The sequence below is a fragment of the Vipera ursinii genome (assembly GCF_947247035.1).
Source record: "Vipera ursinii genome assembly, chromosome: 1".
NCBI lineage: Eukaryota > Metazoa > Chordata > Lepidosauria > Squamata > Viperidae > Vipera > Vipera ursinii.
Window position 1 is genome coordinate 341516957 of NC_139512.1, and position 20268 is coordinate 341537224.

The 20268-nt window shown below is 43.0% G+C and overlaps 1 protein-coding gene and 1 long non-coding RNA gene across 2 annotated transcripts; one reads left to right on the forward strand and one right to left on the reverse strand.

Moving 5' to 3' along the window:
• Window positions 1-47: 47 nt before the first annotated feature.
• On the reverse strand, window positions 48-10292 carry LOC310638062 (RPA-interacting protein-like). Its single transcript, XM_083358779.1, has 7 exons — window positions 10192-10292; window positions 7528-7713; window positions 5889-5943; window positions 5156-5270; window positions 3720-3783; window positions 2846-2980; window positions 48-1892 (listed from the first exon to the last, which is right to left on the reverse strand). The coding sequence occupies exons 1-7, from the start codon at window positions 10267-10269 to the stop codon at window positions 1863-1865; spliced, it is 663 nt and encodes a 220-aa protein (XP_083214905.1). The 5' UTR covers window positions 10270-10292; the 3' UTR covers window positions 48-1862.
• Window positions 10293-14312: 4020 nt separating this feature from the next.
• Window positions 14313-18655, forward strand: LOC310638239. The gene is made up of 5 exons (XR_014492072.1): window positions 14313-14801; window positions 15980-16105; window positions 16322-16408; window positions 16529-16705; window positions 18496-18655. It is a non-coding gene; the product is annotated as an uncharacterized lncRNA (long non-coding RNA).
• The last annotated feature ends 1613 nt before the right edge of the window (window positions 18656-20268 follow it).

A 20268-nucleotide genomic window follows, 5' to 3' on the forward strand; every position in this document is an offset into this window, starting at 1 on the left:
CAGGTAGTTTTGCATCTGGATTTCAAGTAACAGAAAACATCACAAAGTTAACAGCTTTAGAGGTAGTTTATTTCTTAAATTATATTCTGCCTTTCCAATTAACAAAAGTCAAGTTGGTCAACAATTTAGAAAGTAAAAAAAATTGAAATCAGAATATTAATTAACAGCACCCACCTAGCTACTTATTTATACACAAAAGAGTATTTGAAGAAAAACTCTTCCATCTGTTGGCAGAAGGATAAGAGAAAGGAATCCCACTGATCTTTTGGTGATTCACAACAGATAGTAATGGAACTGTCTGAATCAATACATGCTGCTTAAAACTAGCTCTAGTCAACAGTGTGACTGTGTATATTGAGCCAGCTTTTTTTTTTTACGAAGTCCAACAGAGAAAAAATTACACTGATTTTAAATGTAGCATATAACACATCAGAATTGGTATTGGCAGGAATGAATACATTTGGTGTATTAGTGCAAATATGTTATACTCTGTTCAGGGATACATTACACAAGTATGTAATATGAATAGGCCAACTTAACTATATGAGCCATTATTTTGCATCTGACTTGAATTTGATCTTTTAAAACTAGCATGGGAAAAAATGCAAATGGAGGTATCTAATTTATATTACACATCTTGGTGGGAGCACAGCATCAATGTCAGGTTTTTTTAAGAAGATAGAGGGAACTACAAAACGATCAGATACTGTTTGGCTACCATAAGGTAATTTCAATTACTTAATTTCAAAGAACTTTTCCTCCAAAATGTGGGGGAAAGTAATATACCTGATGGTATATTCTTGTCCCTCTATTCCAGCTTGTCAGTGTTTAAACAATACAGTATTTTATATGGATTTTTCCTATACTATCCAATCTCTGCTAAGGTGGCTTTCAAAATAAACATGCGTCAGTAATGCACCAACTTATACATCAACGACTTCCCTAAACCCAAATTCTGGGATTTTCTGAAACGGAAACTACCAATGAACAGCTTTCCCATAGAGCTCCAGAAAACCGGCTTGCAACAGAAATCTATTTCCATTTCCAGTGGATCTTTATGCCATTGCTTACCAATAGGCAGCATTCTTTGGGACAAAACGAGGCCAGGCTAAAAACCCTTTAGTGGAATAAGGAGGTAGTGTCTTTCCTCTAAAAAGATACATTGAAGGTACCAGAGACTTTCTAGTTACTCAGCGGGGTAATTTGCCCTCCCCCCCTTTAATCACAGCTCTGAATTTCAGCAGCATATTTGGGAGGAAAGCACTCCCTGAAAGTACTGATTTATTTCCAGATGTTAAAAAGATGACATGTGTTATGCTGCTTTATGTAATCAATCAGGCCACTAGCCAGTGTTGTTTCTACTAACAGGAATTTAGAGTTGGTGACTGGTATGTTGGCCAAAGTAATTGCAATCCTTGGTCCTGGCCTTTAGACATGTCCAAGGATGAAATATAACCATCCCCTTCTGTTATCTGACCACCTTTAAGCAAAAATGTCACCAGTTGGGATCTAGGAGATATTTTTTGCAAAAAAAAAAGTGCTTCACATATGGCAAGTCCTTTAACCCTTTATGAAAGTACATGCAATTTGGATCAACGTTTCTAAGAATTTGTACAAAAAAGTGCTGCAACCAGAAAAGTCTCCAAATCTATAATGCCCAGCTCTTATCATAAAGGAGAGGGTTTATTCATTAGGACACTAGAAAAAAATAACACTGATCCAGTTAAATTAAAAATAGGCGACGCTTTTTGTACTCATATACATTGTGAACATTATATACATAAACACCCTTCTAAAGAAGAAGGCAGGGGAGACAACAGCAATGCCTTTCTACAATACTGTAGAGTGCTACACAGATGGAATTAAAAAATCACTGTCCAAGAATCACAAGCCTAGAACCAAAAAGAAAGAAATCCAAGTTATCATTTCTTATAGTCATTAATAAAATGCTAGTGTGTATTTTAATATAGTTATGGCTCTTTCCCACTGAGCAACCTTTTAAACATATCTTCCATCTTCTAAGTTTGGAAAGCTATGGCACCTCTCTAGAGGATTTTTCTCCCTCTAATAGTTATGAGGAAGGAAAACATTCTTTGTTGCCAGTACCTGCAAAACTGGGATACTCTACAGAAAAGCTAACTATTCTGATTTGTGTGCCAATTTTTTAAAAAACCCTTTGCTTTTAGCCAGTCTTTAAATAGAATAAAAACATGACAAGAAAGTAAACCATGTGATGATTCCAGGCTTGTCCTTCAGAACTTGTCCTTCAGAGCCTTGGTGGAGCAGTGGGCTAATGGCTCCTTAAGTAACACCAGCTGCCTGCAATTAGTGCAGGTTCGCATCCCACCAGGCTCAAGGTTGACTCAGCCTTCCATCCTCCCGAGGTAGGTAAAATGAGGACCCAGATTTTGGGGCAATAAGCTGACTTTGTAATAATGCCACTGGGGTGTGTGTGAAAGCCCTAATAAGCAGGCATATACATAGAATGAAGGCTACTGCTAAGCTTGTAAGCAGCCCTGAGTCTTCGGAGAAGGGCGGGATATAAATGGAATTTAAAAAACAAAACCTTGAAGGGTGAAATTGCTGAAAGTTCCAGGATTAAGGTTATGATAAAAAAAATCCCAGAAGATGGGAGGGGTGAACCAAGAAAGCTGCATGGATGCAGCCATGAATATTTGAGCTCAGTTCAAGGACATCTTAACTTTTCAAGAGGGTGAGATTAGCACTGGATTCACAATATTGTATATTACAAACAATGCTTCTGATTTTAGTGGTAAAATTCTTTGGGGGGGGAATTATTAGAGTGAATTGTCAGTGAATATTCTGTCTGAATTTGGATTCTTACCTGACAGCTCATAAGAAGATTAGTTTCTCCTTCCATCATATTAGTTACAGTGAAATCAGGACAGTGCTGACAATGTTGGCTATGTTCCATCAGACATTCTTCTAAGAGCAACTGGAGCTTTTCCTCAGTCATCCCCTTAAAAGAGAACAAGTTTGGATGAGTCAAGCTGTTGCTTGTCCAGTTGCCAATTTGCCCAAATTCCCTCCTATTATAAACACATGAAGAGAGAACAGGATGTTTTAAATCGGGTGTCAACTTGCATTCATACTTTTCTAAGAACAGCTCTCAATAAAGCTGAAGGCCTCTTTAACTAAGCTTTTTGCTCTCTACTATGGTGATCCAGATGCTATGGAAAGTTCACAAGTAGGGTGTGAAGGCAATACCTTAATTTCTTACATGAAACTTCTGCTTTTATCTTACCGGTAGCCCTCCATTCTAACCCCAACTAGGACTGGAATTTCCACGCTAAGCAATGCAGACATAAAATGCAACCACATTGCTTAGCAACAGCATTTGTTAAATGAATTCCACCAGTCATTAGTCAAGGACCCACCCCAATCCAAGCCATTCTGGGCTTGGTCACTTCCAGCCCTGAGCATTGGTCCTTCCGAAGCAAGGCACTTTCACCCCTTCAACTCTCCCCACATGCCTATCCCCTTCCATCTCTGTCATTCTGGCTGCCCTGCAAGAGTTGTGCAGCTCTGGAACGCTTGCCATGCTGCGACTCAGGCTTCCTGATGTGGTGTGACTTGAGGACTGCAAGAAGCCCCTGAGCCAGTGTGCAAAGCTTCAGCTGCCACTGGAAGTCTCAGCCATCCCAGGAAGCCCCAGCAGAATGGAGTTGCTGCCCAGAAATTCCTTAACATTTGCTTACCAGGCTATTGATGCAGAGTCCACATTGGCATGCAACCATGTTACTCATCACGCTGAGATGGTTCCTAGATGCAAAGAGAATTGCAATGATGAAAGTGAAAAGTAACTTATCTAGATTGTCCTCAAAGACTTCACACATGAAGATCAAATGAGAAAGGAAGTAAAAAAACCCACCAACTGTTAAAACTAAATCAACAAAGCATTTCTGCTACTGTACTACCTTGAAAAGTTGATTATTTAAAACTAGAAGCCTTAAAACAATGTTAGGGTCAAATTTATATATTCTGCGGAAACTTGAGTGACTAAAACGTGCCATGAATTGTTACTAAAGTCTACAAGTAGGAGGATCAAGTGACTGAAGAAAGCATTTCTTTCCCATAGTAATAAACCAGGTATGTTAGAAGAATTCTGAGTTGCTGTCAGTCTAGCCAGTTTTCTCTAGGTGGGTTCTGATGTCTAGCAAAGGCCTAGTTAGTGAATAACACATAGTAGCCGATTCACAAGTCACAACAGCTGAGAAATTAGGATTTCCAGACGTTGAAATCAACTATGGGATATAAAACTAAGAACAAAAACTCCCTAATCAAGCAACATGTGCAAAACAGAAGTCAGCAAGAGGGAGAGAACATGATCTGCAGAAATGGAAGTTATTTATTTAAGCTATGAACCAGTGACTGAACAGCATGACAAGGAAAATCAGAGAGGAGGAAGAATAGGAGGCACTTTCTGGAATCCTGAATATGGAGCCCTCCACACTGCCACATTATACTATAAATTCCACCGGTTAAGAAAATTAACCTTACTTCAGGATGCAAGTAAGGGAAACCAAATTTTTGGTCTCCACTTATCTCTGAAGATGGAAGAAGGAAAAATGCCTTCATAAAAAGAACTCGCATTATAATTCAGCAAAATGAAGCTGAACACAACAGTCTGACACAACAGTCCAGCTTTGTAGTAGTGGTTAAGGTGTTGGTTTAGGAAACCAGGAGATTGTTTTAGTCCGATTCTAGTAACAAAAGTTGGCTGGTCACTCTCAGCCCAACACACTTCTCAGGGTGTTGTTGTTGTTGTGGGGAAAATAGGAAAGAGCATTACATATGTTCACCACCTTGTCCCAAAGTTGCTTTTTCAAAAGGCAACTGGATTTTGTTTTTCCTTGAAAACATTTCACTTCTCATCCAAGAAGCTTTTTCAGTTCTAACAGAAGAAGCTTCTTGGCTGAGAAGCAAAACGTCTTCGAGGAAAAACAAAGTCCATTTGCCTTTTGAAAAAGCAACTTTAGGACAATCAGGACCTGGATGACAATCAGGACCTGATGAATCTCCATAGACATTCTCTATGTAATTTCTAAAACTAGTAAGGTAGGATTTAACTAAATAAGTAAATAATCATGTGGCCTGGTACCAAGGCAGAGATTTCTCAAGCCAATCACTTCACCTTCTGCAAACAGGACAGATGATATGGTGTTCTGCATCTAAGCCATCAAGCATTGCATTAAGACATTCCTCATCAAACTTCAGGCTTTGCTCATATTCCTCTATGGCCAGCTGTTCTGCAAAAGAGAGCATTGCTATTAATTGGTTAAATCTCTTTCAAACTGAATTCAGTTCTTAGTGACTCCATGGAGCTGAAAATTCCTGGCTTAGAAACCTGCATTTTGATCAACTTTCTGATTAATATGACCCATCCAACCCATCTCACAGGTTGTATTGGGAAAAAGAGGAAGAGGAAGGGGTATTAGGTATGTTGATCACCTGGATTTATTTATAAAAATAACAAAGATAGGCTAAAAATAAATACATTTGTAACTTCCTATTCCACTTTTTCTTAGTGCTTAGTGCAGTGGTCCATTTCTTTACTTTGCAATAACAAGGTGAGAGGTTGAACTAAGAGAGCGGTTACAAAGTCATTGACTTACGTTTCTAGGAATAGGATTGAGTCTAATCTTGAGCTGATCCTATCTTTCCATTATCACATTCTAATTCAGCTACATTTTTAGCAGTATAGTTTACAAGCATGCACTGCTACAGGACACACAGCCCTGAGATTCCCTAGTAAACTTCTGGATGACCCTGCTTGGCTTTTTTGAAATTTGTCAAGGTCCGTTATGCACTGTGCTTTAGTAAAAGCGTTAACTCAAGCAGCAGTTATCAACAATAAGCTTGGATACCTTGCAAGATCAGTTCCTGATGGATTTCATCCAATACAGCCAGTTCTTCAAGCATCTAAAGAGAAAAGCACCCAGTTAAGTGTTCTGGTCATAATATTTAAAGAAGGGAAATGGTATATGTGTGTGAGAGAGGAACACTTAGGGTGCTTGCAATTCATACATGCTGTCTCCAAAATGAAGACTGGAAACTAATGTTTGCCCAGGACCCCTCCACCAATCCACGCACATGGTACATACATATTAGGCTCTCTGTCAAAGGTTCTCAGAACTCCACGGTGAGTTCTAGTAAAAATCTTTCCCCTACTTTCTTTCTTAGCTTTATAACATCAGGTCCATCATTCAAGAAGGTGGAAGGCATTTTGGCCTCCTCTAAGGTATACTTTTAAGGGACGCGGTGGCTCAGTGGGCTAGGATGCTGAACTTGTCAATCAGAAGATCGGCAGTTTGGCGGGTCAAATCCCGAGTTCTGTGTAACAGAGTGAGCGCCTGTTACTCAGCCCAGCTTCTGCCAACCTATGAGTTCGAAAGCACGTAAAAAAATGCAAGTAGAAAAATAGGGACCACTCCGGTGGGAAGGTAACAGCGTTCTGTGCGCCTTTGGTGTCTAGTCATGCCGGCCACATGACCACGGAGACGTCCTCAGACAAGCACTGGCTCTTCGGCTTTGAAACGGAGATGAGCACCGGCCCCTAGTCGGAAACGACTAGCACGCATGTGCGGGGGAACCTTTACCTTAAGGTATACTTTTAGGACTTAGGTCAAGCCCAAAATTCTTATTGGGACAATGCATTCTGACTATGGTAGAACGGTATGTTGCTTTTTTTTAACACAGCTTTTCTATAAGGAATTCAAGATGTCATGCTTTCTCCACAGCACCAATTGAGCATTCATTTCCCCCACCCATCTAAGGTCATGACTGCTTCAGAATTTAGTATTTTCTTAGCTTTTCAAAATAATACATAATTTATTAAACTTATATGCTGCCTGATTCTCAATGACTGAGCAACTCAGAGAAGTTATAGTAAAAATAAATAAAACAAAGTACAACATACTAAAAGTAAATTGCGTTTCTACTCACACCCCACTGCTTATTTTTTCAAACTATCTTGAAATTGTTTTATAAATTACTTTAAAAGCCTCATATGCAAAGGTACTTTCCACAAGTAACTATAAAAGCATTTGCTTTTTGCTTAATAAGAAAACATGTAACATGTAAAATATTTAGATGAATTGCTATTAAAGCAAGAATAGGACATTCTCTCCAGTCCTAAACCACCATTTCAAACTGATGTGAAATAAAAATAAACTTTTAAATTGGACATATCTCAAAAGACTTAGGCCCAGATTTGCAACTGCGATAACATCTTGTGGGATTTTGTGCCTACTTTTTGGCCCTAGGACCATTGCATGATGACATCAGAAAAGACTATTGATCCTTTTAAGGCAGTGTTTCTTAGCCTTGACAGCTTGAAGATCTGTAGACTTCATCTCCCAGAATTTCTTAGCCAGCATGGCTAGCTGAAGAATTCTGGGAGTTGACGTCCACACTTGAAGTTGCTAAAATTGAGAAACTTCTTTAAGAACGTGGACACCATGTCCTAACAAACACACACCCACAACTTCTTCATACGGCACTAACCTGGGAAGAGTCCTGCTTTCTCAGAGAGGGTAGCTGAGAATCCACAGACTGCAAAGCTTTCCACTCAACTTCCATCACCTCCTGTACCAACAAGGCTTTATTTGATCTGGAAGCTCCATTTTCTCCCACTTGACGATATCTTTCTAGCAACTTGGCCCGACTACTTTTCAATCTCTCTACACAGCGCTAAAGGGGGGGGGGGGAAATAACTTCATGTCAGCAGTTATTTCTAGATAGAAAAAAACAAACACCTTTTCTGCAAATCATGAAAAAGCTTGTTTCAAGCTTCCTACAAGTAGCTCATTCATTTGGTGACCGTTCAGAATTATAACAGCACTGAAAAGAAGTGATTTAATAACTTTTTCACACAAGACAGCATCCCCATGGTCATGTGATCAAAACCGGGATGCTTGGCAATGGCATGTATTTAGGATGGTTGCAGTGTCCCAGGATCAACATGGACAACTGTGTTACCAATAACTGCAGTGATTCATTTAACAACCATCATGCTTAGCAGTAGAAATTTTAGGCTAATTGTGGCTGTAAGTCAAAGGCTACCTGTATATTTCATCAGAGAAGAGGTGGCAATAAACAAAGCAAGGAAATAAAGAATTATATACGTGCGTTTCTCCCAGCGCATACTATTCTACATGCATGTCTCTATATGTGTATAAAGTTGTATTTGTATTACAGTGAATAAGAAAGCAAAAATCATGATTTATCTAATTAGATTATTTAGAACCTGGAACTGGGAAGCAAACAGTCATTTTGCCTTTACTGCACATAACTAATTAGTTTAATTTAATTTAATTTTTTAATTTTATTGAATTTATATACCGCCCTTTCCCGTAGGACTCAGGGCGGTTTACAGGGCATAAAAACATCAATACAAAAATTAAGAACAATTTAAAAGATTAAACTAAATCCCTGAAAAAATATAAAACATTTAAAACCCCAGTTAAAACCCCAATTAAAACTCAGCCTGGGCCGGAAAGCTCGAAGAGCCAAGTCTTCAGGTCTCGGCAAAATGATCGAAGGTCGGGGGCAGTCCTAAGCTCCACAGGCAGCTGGTTCCAAAGGGCAGGCGCACCCACTGAGAAGGCCCTCCCCCTGGGTGTTATCCGCCGGCATTCTTTTACCGGCGGCACCCTGAGAAGGCCCTCCCTGTGGGAGCGCACAGGACGAAGGGAACTTGATGCCGGCAGCAGGTGTTCCCTCAGATATCCTGGACCCAAGCCATTTAGGGCTTTAAAGGTCATCACCAGCACCTTGAATCTCACCCGGAGGGCAACCGGAAGCCAATGCAGCTCACAGAGCAGAGGTGTTACATGGGAGTAACGGGAAACCCCCATCACAACTCGCACGGCTGCATTTTGCACCAGCTGAAGCCTCCGAGTGGTCCTCAAGGGCAGCCCCATGTAGAGAGCGTTGCAGTAGTCTAAACGGGAGGTCACGAGCGCATGAGTGACTGTGCGTAGGGCATCTCGGTCCAGGTAGGATCGCAACTGGCGCACCAGGCGAACCTGGACAAAAGGCCCCCTGGTCACGGCTCCTATATGGTCTTCAAAACTGAGCCGCGAATCCAGGAGGACACCCAAGTTGTGAGCCCTATCAACGGGGGGTAACACCTCACCCCCCATCGTTAATGATGGAATAGTCTGGTTAACCCGAGATGCCGGTACGCACAGCCACTCAGTCTTGGCAGGATTGAGACGAAGCCTGTTTCTCCCCATCCAAACCCAGACTGCCTCCAGGCAGCGGGACATCACGGTGAGGGCATCACTGGGTTGGATCGGGGTGGAGAAAAAAAGTTGGGTATCATCAGCGTACTGATGATACCCCACCCCAAAACCACGAATGATCTCTCAGTATGCAATTTACTAAAGTATGCTCAAAATCCAGAAGGCTTAGCAACCTCTGGATTTCACTGAGAATGGAGACAGGGTTTTAAGGATAATAACTGATTCAACTTATTTCTCTTCAGCACTTTGAACAGCACTACCAGATAATCCTCGACTTACAAACACAATTGAGGCCAAAATTTCTATTGCTGTGCAAGACAGTTAAGTGAGGTTTACCCCATTTTACGACCGTTCTTGCTATAGTTGTTACGTGAATCACTGCAGTTAAGTAATAACACGTTAAGTGAATCTGGCTTCCCCATTGACTTTGATTGCCAGAAAGTAGCAAAGAGTGATCACTTGATCCCCCAGGAAACTGCAATTGTCTTAATTACATGCCAGTTGCCAAAAGTCCAAATTTTGATCACATCACCACAGGGAGGCTGCAACAGTTCTAAGTGTGAAAAATGTTAAGTCACTTGTTTTCAGTGCCATTGTAACTCCCAGGAAAGCCAGTATCCCAGATACTCTTCCGCAGGGGTCTTCAAACTTGGCCCTTTTATGACTTGTGGACTTCAACTCCCAGAATTCCTCAGCCAGCAAAGCTGGCTGAGGAATTCTGGGAGTTGAAGTCCACAAGTCATAAAAGGGCCAAGTTTGAAGACCCCTGCTCTTCCGGATTGGGCGCGGGTTTTGCCGGGCGGGGACTACCAATTTGGCGGCGGAATTGACCGCCCCCGTTCCAACCTTGCAACGTTGGCGCCTCCAGCGTTCCAAGGACGGGGGAGGGGAGGGAGGAGAGGGCAGAAGTGGGTCTGCTTACCTGCCGGAAAGTCTCTTTCCACGGTGGGGTCCGGAAGCTCTTGTAAAGAGCCTGGTGCCGCGGCAACAAGCCCGCCATGGCGAGTCCACTCCAGCGGCAAAACAAACGTGGGCGGGACTAGCCGTTGGATTTACATGCCAAGCGCCGCCAAACCAAAGGCATGCCGGGAAACGGAGTCCGTCAAAGTTCCTTGGCGCCTGTTGCACGATGGGAAACGCTTTGCTCCCGGCTTGCTATCGCGGTCAGAATGTTTCTGGTGCGTGATGGGAATCGTAGTTCGTGGAGGCGTAAATATCATTCGTTTGCTAGGAGAAACTACAGCAAAGTAAAGGTTTTTTTTTCCGAGCCCTTGTTGGAGGGATACGACACTAGGTATGGGTAGGACACTAGGATACGAGACGAACTACGAAGGGTAGTTTTTTTTTGCTGCCTTAATTGTGCTCCAGTTTTAAGTCTCTTCCTTTTCTGGGCTTCGGAGAAAAAAAGATTCTGTCGGGCCATTGTGGTATGGTTAAATGCAATGTGGAAAGTTGCAGATTTGGGCCCCAGGCTCTGGTAAATCTCGTTGATTATGTGCCATCAAGTCAGTGTCAACTCTTAGGCTAGGGGCCGGTGCTCATCTCTGTTTCAAAGCCAAAGAGCCAGCGCTTGTCCGAGGACGTCTCCGTGGTCATGTGGCCAGCATGACTAGATGCCAAAGGCGCACAGAACGCTGTTACCTTCCCACCGTAGTGGTCCCTATTTTTCTACTTGCATTTTTACGTGCTTTCGAACTGCTAGGTTGGCAGAAGCTGGGACGAGTAACAGGCGCTCACTCTACTACGCGGCACTCGGGATTCGACCCGCCAAACTGCCGACCTTCTGATCGACAATCTCAGCATCCTAACACACTGAGCCACTTTTCTGCAATTTACAGAGAACCTTTGGTCACCATCTATAGGAAAAAAATATAACTTTACCCCTAAATCCTTTCCTAATAATTCCACTGCCTGGCTCTCCTGTGAGGCAAGTTTGTCTTTTTGAGTGCCATGAGAAGCAACAAATCATGCTACCTTTAATGACTATTTTTACTTCCAGGAACAGGGAAAAGTATTTATTGGAATTTCCACTTTAGGGGCTAGAACCATCTAACAATGCACACACTGACTGAGAAGGAGCAGCTTGGTCTCAGCAAGCAAAATATGTTGTGATAAAACACTGTTATAACATTCTGCCTATTTCTCACTGGAAACACAGTCTTGATTGCAGCACATCTCAGCCTCATTGACTTGCTCACTCAAAAACCACTCCTTGCCCCATAATACTTTACCTGGGTACTTTTCAATGTGAAGGGTCCTTGGTGCTCTCTGACCTTGCTTGTTTCCTTGCAGACATTTCATTACTCTAACTAGGTAACATCAACAGCCTTGGTGGAGCAGTGGGCTAATGCCTTCTTAAGTAACACCAGCTGCCTGCAGGTTCGCATCCCACCAGGCTCAAGGTTGACTCAGCCTTCCATCCTCCCGAGGTAGGTAAAATGAGGACCCAGATTGTTGGGGGCAATTAAGCTGACTTTGTAATAATCCCGCTTAGGGTGTGTGTGAAAGCCCTAATAAGCAGGCATATACATAGAATGAAGGCTACTGCTAAGCTTGTAAGCCGCCCTGTCTTCGGAGAAGGGTGGGATATAAATGGATTTAAAATAAAAAAAATCAGTGCTAGTAAGGAGTGCTGTTTGTTCTGTTTATATTCTGATGTCTTGCCTGTCTGTGGCTCTGGCAGTTTCTTGATTGGGGTATTGTTTACTTGATTGTTGGTCTGAAGGTGACCTTGGAGTTGATCTATTCTATGCTGATCTGAGTGCTGATTACTGGTGGAGAAGTGCTGGAGTCTTTTTTTCTTTGGGGCTGGTTGCATAAGCATAGATCAGCATAGTTTAACTCCAAAGTCACCTTCAGACCAACAATCAAGTAAGCAATACCCCAATCAAGAAACTGCCACAGAGCTATTAGTAAATAGCCCAAACAAAGAATCTCTAAGACTGCACCCACCCAGACAGGCAAGACACCAGAATATAAACAGACAGCAAACAGCACACCTTACTAGCACTGATGATATTACCTAGTTAGAGTAATGAAATGTCTGCAAGAAAACAAGTAAACTCAGGGAGCATCAAGGACCCCTCATTTCAACCCTGAGCTACAAATGTTCTCCTTCATTGGTACTTTTCAACAATGTAATCAGGTCTGGCCTATTAATCTATTAGCAAACTATTAGGTGCTTTTGTAACTGAATAATGAATTAATTTCAACCAAAGTTTCTGCCTTGATTACTCTATTGGTACTTTCAGTCAAATTCAGTCAATCAGCATCCACTTTGGTATCTGTTAGCAAAGAGATAAGTGTGTGTGTGTGACCACAAATGCTTCATATGTAAGCAATTTCAGTCTAGTTGGTAGGATGTGGCTCTGTAACTGTGCAGAAGAGTTTTGCAAGTGGGCTCATTATTGGAACAAGCAAAGGTCATTTGCAGCATTAAATTTAGCTGTTTGGGCAAAGGTCCAGAGTTAAAACAGTTTAGCATTAGTGTGTTAAAAACACACCAGAGGGTGGAGAGCTTAGGTAATTAAATGCACCCCTCCCATGCTTATTAGATTTTAGCCTAAACTGCACAGCTTCAATAAATCAGGAACAAGTGCTAAAACATGAGGAAATTTTGATGGGCAGATACGTTAATGGTATAAAAAGAGCTTCTTAAATTTCAGCAGACACACTTGATTTGAATAAGTGTAAGGTAAAGGTAAAGGTTCCCCCGCACATGCGTGCTAGTCGTTTCCGACTCTAGGGGCCGGTGCTCATCTCCGTTTCAAAGCCGAAGAGCCAGCGCTTGTCCGAGGACGTCTCCGTGGTCATGTGGCCGGCATGACTAGACGCCAAAGGCGCACGGAACGCTGTTACCTTTCCACCGGAGTGGTCCCTATTTTTCTACTTGCATTTTTACATGCTTTCAAACTGCTAGGTGGGCAGAAGCTGGGACGAGTAACAGGTGCTCACTCTGTTACGCGGCACTCGGGATTCGACCCGCCAAACTGCCGACCTTCTGATCGACAAGCTCAGAGTCCTAACCCACTGAGCCACCGCATGTACCTCTCTTTAATTCTGCACAGAAAAAAGTATGAAAACTCAACTTCCTTGCTCAGTGTGATTGTTGATTCATTGTGCAGGGTAAAATAAACCAGTGTGGGGCTTGGCCAACAGTTAAGTGATAGCTGCTGGTTGTTTGGCTGGTGTTGGCCTTCATACACATCAATTTCTTCCCAAGGTTGTTTAGATTTTTGTCCTAACTTATATATTTGGGTCAACTCAAGGCAATGAATACAGGTAATCCTCCACTTACAGTTAGTGACCAAAGTTACAGCAGCATTTTTCACACGTTATGGTTGCAGCATCCCCATGGTCATGTCATCAAAATTCAGATGCTTGGCAACTGGTTCATATTTATGCCAGTTGCAGTGCCCCAGGATCCACTTTTTGCCGCCTTCTGATGAGCAAAGTCAACAGGGAAGACAGGCTCACTTAACACTTAAGTGACTCGCTTAAGTTAGTCACTTAAGTGACTCACTTAACTGCAATGATTCACTTAGCTGTGGCCAGAAAGTTAAAATGGAGCAAAACTCACTTAACAAATTTTGGGTTCCTATTACTCCTGCTTCTATTTTGCCCTCAATGCCCCCATGAGGTGGAGTGGACTAAAATAGAATAGAATAGAGCTGGAAGGGATCTTGGAAGTCTTCTAGTTCAGCCCCTTGCTCAACCAGTAGGACCTATACCAGGGGTAGGCAACCTCGGCTCTTTTATGACTCGTGGACTTCAACTCCCAGAATTCCTGAGCCAGCTGGCTCAGGAATTCTGGGACTTGAAGTCCACGAGTCATAAAAGAGCCGAGGTTGCCTACCCCTGACCTATATCATCTCAAACAGGTGATTGTCTGGTCTCTTTTTAAAAACTTCCAGCGATGGAGCGCCCACGATTTCTGGACTGTGAAGGAGTGACACAAACAAAATTACGTGGACGGTTTTCATGCACAAGGGAGGTCTAGAATTGACAGTCTCCTACTTTGCAAGCCAGCACTTTAATTGTATTTCTCAACGATATATTTCCCCTTTGGAGGACTGGAGGGAGGAAAAACTTCCACAACTACTTGGATTTATTTCTAACCGGAAGGCGGCGAGAAGAGTTAAAACCCGCCAAGCAACTCTATGGTTGCCGCCGAAATGCACGCTGGGAGCGGTAGTTCTGCAGTCTGAGGTGGCCAGGTTAGAACCGTTTAGCTGCCTATTAAGCGACCGACATTCCAGTCGCCTCGCTGAAGTAATCATGGCGGCGGCTGTGTCGCCGGGTTTAGGAGAGCATTGGTGGGCCGAACTGCCTCGCCATGTCGTGCTGGGTCGCCTGAGAGAGCAGGCCTCTGAAGTCGGGCCGGAGACAGAGCAAGCCAGGCCAGCCCTTCCGAGGGATCTGATGTTTGGCATCGGCGGGGAACTCTTCCTGTGGGACCGCGAACGTGCCGCCTTTTGCGTCCTCAGCCTGAGGCACCTTGGCGACGACCCGGACAGCTTGGGCCGATACCAGGTGGGACGTTTTTTGAGCGGGTCTCCTGGTCCTTAGAGGGAAGGCCAGGTCACGGAGGCTCCCTTCATAGTGGCCATGTTGATGATGCTAATCGTAATAATTGGGTGCTGCAGAGAAAGCCCGTTCTCTTGGAAGGCTTGTTCCAGTTTCATCTCCATCTGGAAATACTACATCTTCCTCTGTTTTAAAAGTAAAATATCTGATATTTAGAGCAGTAGGTCTCGAGGAATTTCAGCTTCGCCTTGCTGAAATGCTACCATTTTGTTTGTGGGAACCATTCCTTTGCCTAAGAAAGAACATGTCTGTAAACTTAGCGCATCACGTTTGTGGAAGGAGCATTCCCCTACCTCCCTTAGGCTGTATTTACCTTATGCATACAGCCATATATGCACAGGCAACCTTATTTTTGATCCAAGTATTGAATGTGTAAATTTGGGTTGAATCAGAAAAGTTCAGTTTTCCATGGAAAAATGGGGGTATTCATTGTGCAGAAATACAAGTGGCATCTGTAAGAGAAAACAAGACTGTAATTGTTCTTGAACTCCTATTTGGCACCAAAGTTAATGGCCACTAACTTTCACAGACCCTTTAAATTATACTAAATATAATTTTATTTCTGGGATTGCAATTGGCTTTTAATTGATTTTTAGCATTTAATGTCACTTATTCTCAAAATGCAAACTCTGGCATACAAATTATCGTATTTGTATAGCTGCCCATCTCACAAGAGAATGACTCTGGGCAGTGTACAATATTTAATTAAAGAAAATCAATAAATAGTTATAAAAATTATTAAAAGATATAAAAATTGTCCTTCCATTGAATTTTGTTATGGGGTGACTCATAAATTAGATGAAGAATACTACAAATATTTGTTAGTTGGTAGGTAGGTTGATTGAAGATGCCTGAAAAAAATGGTCATGTGAACGCTTGATCTTACCTGTAGTGTGAAGCAGTATAGTCTCCAAACAAATTTTTAATAAGGGTCAACTGGGAAAGCAATCAAAAATATCAAGCCATTCTAATCTATGTCTCTGATAGCAGGTTGGCCTACAAGTCAGTGGATAAACGTTTCATAGCATAGACATTGTAAGCACGTAATTTGCTGGTTAGAGCATTGCAACAGATGAATGAATGGTAGATCTTTTGTGGCTGAAATGCAGACATGTGTTTTCCAGTACCATACCTATTGCTGAAAGATTCTTCACCAGTTCATCATCCCTGACCCTGAAGCATGCTTCTTGGTACCCCAGTGAGATTCTGGAGCCCCATGTTGTGCTATTAACATCTGACAACACAATAAGGTAACATTCTCTTGCTCTGAATAGATTGTATTTTAAGAGAGTTATAATTCCAAAGAAACATAAAAACAAATCTCAATAAGGCCATCTCTTGTTTTGCTGCTGCTGCCAAAAAAAAATCCAAATATTCCTCATTTACCATAACTGAAATGTACACTTACAGATACTCAATGTGAAGAAATAATTATGTGGAATGTTTTTCCTTTCTTTGTTTAATAGGATTTATAGTTTGAGTTCTCCCCAGACACCTGTGAAAGTGATAACTCTTTCGGATGCTGATGAGGAAACACTGAGACTTAATAAGGGGTAAGATTGAATTTTCCTCCTCTTCAGGCACGCTCAGCCATTGTTTGTTTGTCTAAAAACTGGACCTGTGTTTTTAGAGTCACTGCAGAGTAAAGTCTCTATCTGCCTTTTCTGCTTCAGGAGAACATATACAGCGTTGATAGGAGAGACTGCCGTGGCATTTGACTTTGGACCTCTAGCAGTACTTCCTAAGAACATAACTGGTCAGAGAGAGAAAGAGGATGTGCTGGCATATCCTATGTATATCCTGTATGAAAATGGAGAGACTTTTCTGATTTACATTAATCTCTTGCACAGGTAAAGACTTACTTGAGAAAGTTCACTTAGTGGCATTCAGTTCGCCTATCTCAGGGGTCGGCAACCTAAAAAAGAAAAAGAGCCACTGGGAACCGGTTCCATCACAAATTAAAAAAAGAGGGAGCCGCGTGCGTGTGTCCATGCACGCGCATGCGCAAAAAGGTTTTTTGCGCATGCGCGGACGCACGCGGCTGCCATTTTTTAAAAAATGAGATGGAACCGGTTCCCGGTTGCCCGATGGCGACGGCCCGTCTGCAAAGCTGCCGCTTTCGGCAGCTTTGCAGACGGGCCGTGGCAGCTTCCGCAAAGAGCGGCGCCCCTGCCCATTCCGAGAGGTGCGCGCGCACCTCTCCGAACGACCGGAGGTGCGCGCGTACCTCCGCGCGAATGGGCAGCGGTGCCGCTCTTTCAGGAAGCCCGCCGCGGCCCGTCTGTGAAGCTGCCGAAAGCGGCAGCTTAGCAAACGGGCTGCGGCAGCTTCCGCAAAGAGCGGCGCCCCTGCCCATTCCAAGAGGTGCGCGCGCACCTCTCCGAACGACCGGAGTTGCACGCGCACCTCCGTGCGAAGGGGCAGCGGCGCCGCTCTTTCAGGAAGCTGCCGAAAGCGAAGGGGCAGCGGCGCCGCTCTTTCAGGAAGCTGCCGAAAGCGGCAGCTTCCTGAAAGAGCGGCCCGCTGCCCGTTCGCGCGGAGGTACGCGCGCACCTCCCCAAAGGTTTGGGGAGGTGCGCGCGCACCTCCGGTCGTTCGGAGAGGTGCGCACGCACCTCTCGGAATGGGCAGGGGCGCCGCTCTTTGCGGAAGCTGCCGCGGCCCGTCTGCTAAGCTGCCGCTTTCGGCAGCTTCACAGACGGGCCACGGCGGGCTTCCTGAAAGAGCGGCACCGCTGCCCATTCGCGCGGAGGTACGCGCGCACCTCTCCAAAGGTTTGGGGAGGTGCGCGCGCACCTCCGCCCATTCGGGGAGGTGCGCGTGCACCTCTCCAAATGGGCGGTGCCACTCTCCATTTGGAGAGGTGCGCGCGCACCACTGCCCGTTGGAAGAGGTGCGCGCGCACCGGGCGGCTGGGAGCCGCAAGAGACGGCTCAAAGAGCCGCATGCGGCTCCGGAGCCGCAGGTTGCCGACCTGTGGCCTATCTGCACTAGAGAATTCGTTTTCAAATTAGTTTATAAAATTGTTCTAAAAGACTGAATGGAAATAAACTGTTTCTTAATAACACTTCATCTTCTGCCACTGGTACCATGCCTCGGTAAGTTTTGAGTATTCCAGCGCTGGCAGGTTTTTTATTAGCTATTCAAATATTCTCCCATTGGGCTAACATTTAGGGCACTGCAGTGAAACTGATGAAGAGTCAAAGACCAAACAAAGTATTTGCATCCAATGCAAGACAAATACATGGAGGATGTTTCATGGTTATGAATAAAGCAACATTATTAGGACACCTAAAAAGTCTGGTTAATTACATTTGATTTTTAAGAAGGCAGTATCTTAAAAATTCTCCATTCTGTCCCTAGCAAAGCTTAGAGCTACGTCACTTCTCTGAAGTGTGGCTCAGGTGATTGCTTCCAGGAATGACATTACATTAGACTTTTACAAAATACAAGCTTTTTTGTTTGTCCTCGGAATAAATATTAAATATGAGAGACCATGGAGCATTCTTAGCTCCTGGTAGTTCAGGCTTAAAAAGTTTCTTTTTCCAAGCAGTTAGTTTGGTTTATTTGGCAGGAGAGGAATGATGAAAGAATGCTATTAAACAACTTCCTACTCATCTTGAAATTATTTTTATTCTAGCACCAGTAACCTTGGCAAGCTGCTGGGCCCAATGCCAATGTATCCTGCAGCTGAAGACAATTATGGCTATGATGCTTGTGCAGTTCTCTGTCTTCCATGTGTTCCTAACATCCTAGTGATTGCTACCGAATCAGGAATGCTTTACCATTGTGTGGTACTAGAAGGAGAAGATGATGAACAGTTGGTATGTTACTGCTACAGTTTGCACTTTTGAAAAAAAAAGTATTGATATATGGGAGGAATCTCTATTTCAGTAGTAAAACAAAAAGTTCTGCATGCAGAAAGCTCTAACGTTGTCCAGATGAAAGAATCAGATTTTAATTGCTAGAACGGATCCATGCCTTGAGCACCTAAAAAATAGCTTTTTCTACCAGAAATGGTCCCAACTATAGGGTGAAATGACCTGAGTATAAAATCCCTTAAAACATTTGTGTATATTTTTAGGCATCTGACTGCACAAGAGATCATTTGCTGTATTTCCAGATTTCTTATAGCGATCTTGCATATTAATTTGAGTTATAATAAACAGTGTAGTGCTTGTGAGTAGCCTATGGGTTGCATATTGCTCCCCATCTCTTTTCACTGCTGTCACTCAGTACTAAAATGGATGACTTTCAGTTTCGTAATTTTGACCCCATACAGATACTTGAGTGTCTTTCAGAGAGGCATTGGAATAATTTGGGAACCCTCCATCTGTCACTTTCTTAATCTGTTCACCCCTGGTTTAAAAAATATGCTAAAGTCTTTAAGTGTGCCACTTCTACGGAACCAGATAGAAGATTGGGGGACTGAGAAGCAGCCTCTGTCTTTGCCAGCGTTTTTCATCATTGCCTTACAGCAGGGGTCTTCAAACTTGGCCCTTTTATGACTTGTGGACTTCAACTCCCAGAATTCCTCAGCCAGCATGCCTTACAGTTATATTGCTGTTGACTTCAAACACAACAGTTTGAAATGTGTGATCTCTACCCAAGAAATATGTTTTATCCTAACCATTCAATAGACTGCTGGAAAAGGGAGAATGTGCCCTTGACAGACATTTAAACTGATTGATTACTGATTGAAGTTAAATTGAGTGTACTCCATGCACTTTTGCTCTATCTCCATGGAATAATGCTTCTAAGTGAATTTAACAGAGCCCTGGTGGTGCAGTGGTTAAAATGCAGTATTGCATGCAAACTCTGCCCGTAGCTTGGAAGGTTGACTCAGCCTTCCATCCTTCCAAGGTTGGTAAAATCAGGACCCAGATTGTTGAGGGCAATATACAAATAAGGCTTCTATTGTAAACCGCCCAGAGAGTTTTTCAACTTTTTCACAGATTAAACCACTTTTAGGACATGACAATGTTCCAGTACCACTACTGCTTAGCAAAGTGTCAAAAATTTGATGACTAAAAAAAGGGGGGGTGGATTTTGGGCTTTACTGGTTAGATTCATTTTTTGTTATAGAAATGGCTAGTTTATAATATTATGGAAAAGTAAAAAGTTGAGGTTCAATGTTAATGTTTCCTTCTACTGGAACAGAGGAAGTCAGAAGTTAATGCCTTTTCTTTTTCCCTTCTCTCCCTCACTTTTCCCTTTTTCTCTCACCCTTTGCTCACAAAGGCCCCTCACTTGCTCTCTCACTCACTTGCCCTTTGCTTGCAATAGCTTCTCGCTTGCTATCTTGCTCTCTCACTCACACTTTGCTCACAAAAGCCTCTCACTCTTTTTTTTATTTTTTTATACAGCTTTATTTTAAAGACCCAAAAAGAGAGCTAAATGGCTCAACTAGAGT

What these genes read in the sequence shown, in the direction of transcription:
- LOC310638062 (XM_083358779.1), bottom strand. Translation starts at nt 10,269, where the DNA reads ATGGCGGGCTTGTTGCCGCGGCACCAGGCTCTTTACAAGAGCTTCCGG. An exon ending in TCAGGAACTGATCTTGCAAG is followed by an intron (nt 5,271 to 5,888) that starts GTATCCAAGCTT and finishes TCTCTTTTGCAG; the next exon opens with AACAGCTGGCCATAGAGGAA. An exon ending in ATCTGTCCTGTTTGCAGAAG is followed by an intron (nt 3,784 to 5,155) that starts GTGAAGTGATTG and finishes CTTTGCATCTAG; the next exon opens with GAACCATCTCAGCGTGATGA.